Consider the following 5,853-nt stretch of genomic DNA (forward strand, 5'->3'; position numbering starts at 1 on the left):
GCGCGGCTGGAGATGCTCTCACACCCTATATGGAGGGGGCAAGTGAGAATATAGTGTATCACCCTAAAAACTACAGTTACTGCAAGTGGAATTGGTAGTCTGCTGGAGCAAAAAAAGTAGGCTTTTGGGAAGTTTTTAGGTATTGGGGGTGGAATTGGTAGCTTCTTGGAGATGCTACACTTTTCCCAATTAATACTTATATCTTATTTTCAATATAAATGAGTAAGACATTTTGTGCTCTGACTCTTAGCATGGCATGGCACCAGTGTTTTACTTCTTCCTGTGATTTGATGGTGGTCAGTACTTGATAATTGCGCTGTTATGCTGGTGTTTTATGGTCAGGTATTTCGTTCTTCGAACATTACTGTCGATATGGATCTTGTGCGTCAAATCGAAGCCAAGTATCCTGCATTTCTTTTCAAGCAGCAACTTGCAGCATTTGTGGAAGGCTTATATGGAATGATCCGTGACAATGTCAAGAAAGAATTATCTGCATTGCTCTTGCATGCTATTCAGGTACTCATGTGATCTTCGCCGGTTAATCTCATCTATTGCACATTCTGGATATGCATCTTTCTTTCACTAAGCCCCCATTATTTGTTAACTAGGCTGTCCTTTATTACATTCGAAAATTTGCTATTTTGATGCATTCGCCAAAACATGTTTGCAATGTTCTACTATTTTACTTTTAGGGTTAATTTTTGGATTATGTTGGAACTGCAGGTCCCGAGAATTATAAAAGCCAGTATGGTAAGAGGACGTTCATTTGGGTCATCAAGTTTGAGGGGGCGTTCATTTTCAAATCAAGGTAGCTATTGGCTGGCGATAGTTGACAATTTGAATGAACTCTTGAATATCTTGCGAGAAAATTGTGTAAGTGTTTACTACTTACTATACATAAAATCCTCGCAACTAGTGAATAGTACTCTTAATATCTTCTCACATTTTAGGTCCCTGCTATTTTTATTCGGAAGATATTTACCCAGATTTTCTCATTTATCAATGCTCAACTTTTCAATAGGTAATTATCTGCTGATTCTTGCATTAGCTTTGCCATTTTCTTCCCAATGCATAAATTGGTTGTTCTGATAATGCATCGCTCTGCAGTCTTCTTGTGCGCCATGAGTGCTGCTCTTTTAGCAATGGAGAATATGTAAAACAAGGATTGGCACAACTAGAGGTGTGGTGTGGAGAAGTGAAACCAGAGGTAATCATATGACACTGCTTCATATATTTGAAATTCTAGTACAAGTGCATTATTGGCATAATCCAGTAATGATATTGCTAACACTCACGAAAATATAAAGATGGTCATATTTTTTTCCTGCTCCAACCTAACTGTTAAATGCTAACAGTATGCAGGATCTGCATTGCATGAACTCAGGCACATAAGGCAAGCTGTTGGTTTCTTGGTATGTTACTAGACATGTGCTTTTAATTACTAGACCAGTTCCCACGTATTATCATTGCCTATCTTTAAATTGCATTGCTCCAAGGTGCATACGGCATATCAAATGGTGAAGCTGTTGCAAGAGCTAAAGTCTGGACATAATATCAAGAGATAATGTGCACATTCAATAATTATGGTCAGTGTAAAACATATTACGGATTGAATCCAGTTCATAGGTGGTCTTAGAGTCCAAGATGTTGATCGATGCCGTACAAATGTTGCCGTACAAATGTACGAGCGTGATCAGTATAGTTAGTTTTCTAGGGTGTAACACTGCTTTCTTGAGTGGGAGACAAGGAAATATATCAATGTTTCATACTTTTTTTTCTTCGAGAAAACGCAAAAGACCTTTGCGTTTCATTTCATTGAAAAGATAGGGAGTCGGTTACAGTCGTCCTAGGACGAACAAGCAGCGGGCAAATACAGTGCTCAGTGCACATCCCATGAAGGGGGCAGGACTACTCTAAGACCCGTCGCTCCGGCGCTAGCCCAGCAGCCGGCCTCCTCCTTGATCCGGTCCATCAGCGTGCCAAGGGAGGGCGTCATGTTGTTGAAAACGCAGCTGTTCCTGTGCTTCCAGACCAACCAAGGCACAAGAAGTGCTACGGAATGCAGGGCCTTGCGTTGTGCGTGCGGCGTGCCAGCCTTGGCGTGCTGCCACCACTCCTTGAGAGTTGCATGTTGGTGGGGGGTCGGCGCTGGTATGCGCAGCCAGGCCAGGGTCTCATGCCAAGCCTGCCTGGATAAGGGGCAGTCGAGCATAAGGTGTCGCATCGTTTCCGGCGCCTGGTCGCATAGCAGGCAGCGCGGATGGTGTTGCAATCCGTGGCGTGCCAGCCGGTCAGCAGTCCAACAGCGATCCAGGTCGGCAAGCCAATGGAAAAACTTGACCCCAGGGGGAGCCCACGCCTTCCAGATCAGCTTCCAGGAGTATGAGTGTAAGGATCCCTGGAAGGTGGCCTCGTAGCACGACTGCGCCGTGTATGTGCCGCTCGCCGTCCACTTCCAGATCAGCCGATCAGGGGCATCGCTGAGTGTGACCTGCTGCGCCAGATGCCAGAGTTGTAGGTACTGACCAATCTCGTGAATGCCAAGGGCGCCTTGGATGTCACGGGCCCAGGAGTTGCCGTTGAGACCTTCCGCCACCGTTCTGACCTTGCGCCGGCGCGTGGGAATACATTTGTATAGCAGCGGCATGAGCTCGCCAATCGAGCGCCCATTGAGCCATCGATCTTCCCAGAACAGAGCAGTCGTGCCGTTTCCGATGGACATGCAGGTAGAGGCAAAAAACAGGGCGCGCTCGCTGCTGGAAAATTGGAGGTCCAGGCCTTGCCAGGCGCGGTCGGCGTCCGTGCGTGAGAGCCAGAGCCACCTCAGTCTGAGCGCGAGGCCGGCTCGCTCCAGGTCACGAACCCCAAGGCCGCCCAGAGCTAGGGGGCGAGTGACTTGACGCCAGTTCACGTGGCAGTGCCCGCCGTTGGCGGCGGCTCGCCCGGCCCAGAGGAAGCCTCTTTGAATCTTCGCAAGCTGCTGTAGCGTCTTCTTCGGGGGTGCGAACGCAAGCAGCTGGTGCACCGGGATGGCGCATAGGACGGACTTGACAAGCGCCAGCCTGCCGGCCCGGTTCATGAGCCAAGCTTTCCAGGTGGGTAGGCGCCCAGCGACCCTGTCGACGAGAGGCTGCAACTGTCCCGCGGAAGGGCGACGCGTCGTCAGGGGTATGCCGAGGTAGGTGACCGGGAGCGCGGCGGTAGCACATCCGAGGTTGGCAATCATCTCGTGGGCGGTCTGGTCCCCATGCAAGACGGTGGCGGAGCTCTTGTTGTAGTTCACCTTGAGCCCCGATGCTCTGCCGAACAGGTCAAGAATTTCCTTGACAGCGGTCACGTCGCTCTCTGTGGCATGGCAGAAGAGCATGACGTCGTCGGCGTATAGAGATATCGCCGGTATCGGTTTTCGCGGGTGTCAATGTTTCATACTTATGTACTACTCCCATTATCTCTACTTAAATGGCGCACATGTATTTCAAGGTTCGACTTTGACCATCAATTTGACCAACAAAACGTGGGTATGTCTCACAAAAGTATACCATTAGCACATGCAGGAACAACGAGGGTGTACCATGTAAATAGAGACAGGGGAGTAGGCTATAGGTTGAATATTTATATTGTGTTTTCTGAAAACTGATCTAAAGTTAAGTTACCAAAGTAACATTTTATAAAACTTAACAATATTACACATTTTTCAAATCCATATTGCTATCGGAGCAATGTTTTAAGTTCATACACCGAATTCATAATTCTACATATGGGCTGCCTAGGCCCTTTTGGTATGTCACCCTAGCCAGCAAATTGGCAATATTGTGTTATCGTATCTGCTTGATAAGGTGATGCAAAAAATGATGCGAATTTAGTTTCTTTTCCTGGCTTTCATTGATAAACCTGATATGCCAGTAGATGCTTGTATTTTATGTTCTATGTCTTGCATGGAGTTTGACATGAATGCTATATAGTCAATGCACATATTCTTGTTGTTATGCAGGTCATATTCAAGAAGTTCAGGATTTCATATGATGAGATAGTCAATGATCTCTGCCCAGTGAGTTATTTCCCTCCCTGTGTGTGTTGGGGGTGACATGCGCATGTCACATATGCAGGAACATATAATTAGACATTGCATTTTCTATGTTATTATGCAGGTGCTAAGTGTCCAGCAGCTCTACAAAATATGCACTCAGTACTGGGATGACAAATATAACACAGAGAGTGTATCTGAAGAAGTAAGTGGAGAAAGTCCAATCCTGTCATGTAATGATAATCATGAAAGCTGGTCTTCTTTGTCTACTGAATGTGATGCAGTTATTTACTCCATATTACAAAATATTTCCACATTGGTTCCTCTGTTCATCCAGCTTTTCATATCCAGTCCCTACATTGTAAAGCACCCCAAAGCCCAAACAGCTAAAATTTCCACTCTGTACTCAAATTTAGATAACCAAACTGAGCACAACCTGCACATGCTTTTTGCTATGCTCGGAGAGTGTGATCGTCAGGTTAAATTTGCACTTCACTGTGAGCAGCACATACCTAAAACACAATTTACATCTATAATTCTGGCAGTTCTTCCAACTCCACCTAAATGTAGTTAACAACCTGGGTTTATACCAGTCTGTGATTTTGTGAAGTTGTGAAAATTAGTCAAATATGTCAGCCCAAAAAATTCTACCTTATATGCAGCTTGGATGGACTCCCTCCATTTTTCATGGTAGCCATGGTGTTATTGTCTAGGAAACACGAGAGAGAATAATTAGTATGCACGTTAACCATAAATGAGTATTGGGGTCAAAAGAGGGAGGCAATCTTAATCTACGTGCAAGCCTTATTTTTTGAAAGAAGATTGAAAACACAGTATGCCTTTATATAAGCAACATTCATACAAGCCTATCGAGGTGCCGTTTCAAAAGTTTGTATTGCTATGAAGTGCCACTTCAAAGTTTTGAATCTATCCAATATCACTCCAAAAGCGTTTCTACATTTTCGTGTTGTTATCCTGGTTTCAAACTTTTAATCGACTTCTCATCCATTTATATGACATTGGGTAGGCTGGGGCTTATTGATTTGCTTCTTGATTGTAGGTTCTTGACGAGATGAGAACTTTGATGACAGAGGAATCGGGCCATAATGCTTCAGAGGGCGCCTTTTTACTGGATGATGAAATAAGGTACATGTGTTTTTTTTACAATGCCGGGCATACTTTCAAGGATATGCTAAACACTGGGCTTTTGGGTTTTGTTTGTTTGCTTGCAGCATGCCGATATCACTTGAGGAGATAGCAGATTCCATGGATGTTAAGGAATTTCAAAACGTGGCCCCACCATCAGAACTCGTCGCAATGTCTGCCTTCCAATTCTTGAAAAGTTGACAGGGCCCTCTCCCAATTCTTGAAAAGCTGGTCGAGCACTCCAAGATGCGGTCTGTTCGTTCCCTTGGACATATTCTGTGAACTGCGCCAGCAGATCTCTGTATTCTTCCGCATCAATGTTGTAAATTCAACCTAGGGTTTCCCTTCTGCCCTGCAGTCCCGTTGTGCCATGTAAATCATCATTCTTTCCTAGATAGGTTGGTCTTTTCTCCCAATTTTTTGTTGGTTGGGTTGGGTTGGGAATAATTTCTTCACCCTCCCAAATCCATGTCACAAAAAGAGTGGAATTATTCATTCTTTGTAGCATATGGAACAATGAGCAACACTTAACCATGTCTATCCATATTTTGTCACATTTGATGTGAATAACTGTATAGTTAAACTTTTTTTTTCCAATTCATCGTTGTGTTGTGAATGTCTATTTCTTATAATTTCGGAAATTGTCACTTCACTTTTCTGTGGATATTTTTCTGCGGCCCGAG

At 44.7% G+C, this 5,853-nt stretch overlaps 1 protein-coding gene across 1 annotated transcript in view; it reads left to right on the forward strand.

The window, feature by feature from the left end:
* Positions 1-5,771, forward strand: part of LOC119270317 (myosin-6-like) — a 28,063-nt gene extending 22,292 nt beyond the window's left edge. Inside the window, exons 31-39 of the mRNA XM_037552317.1 lie at positions 343-516; positions 724-873; positions 951-1,021; positions 1,108-1,207; positions 1,356-1,412; positions 3,992-4,048; positions 4,149-4,229; positions 5,085-5,170; positions 5,257-5,771. Coding sequence (XP_037408214.1) covers positions 343-516; positions 724-873; positions 951-1,021; positions 1,108-1,207; positions 1,356-1,412; positions 3,992-4,048; positions 4,149-4,229; positions 5,085-5,170; positions 5,257-5,371 — 891 coding nt within the window. The 3' untranslated portion in view covers positions 5,372-5,771. The remainder of the gene's footprint in view (positions 1-342; positions 517-723; positions 874-950; positions 1,022-1,107; positions 1,208-1,355; positions 1,413-3,991; positions 4,049-4,148; positions 4,230-5,084; positions 5,171-5,256) is intronic.
* Positions 5,772-5,853: the final 82 nt, after the last annotated feature.

Source organism: Triticum dicoccoides, chromosome 1A, assembly GCF_002162155.2.
Source record: "Triticum dicoccoides isolate Atlit2015 ecotype Zavitan chromosome 1A, WEW_v2.0, whole genome shotgun sequence".
In the NCBI taxonomy this organism is placed as follows: Eukaryota; Viridiplantae; Streptophyta; class Magnoliopsida; order Poales; family Poaceae; genus Triticum; species Triticum dicoccoides.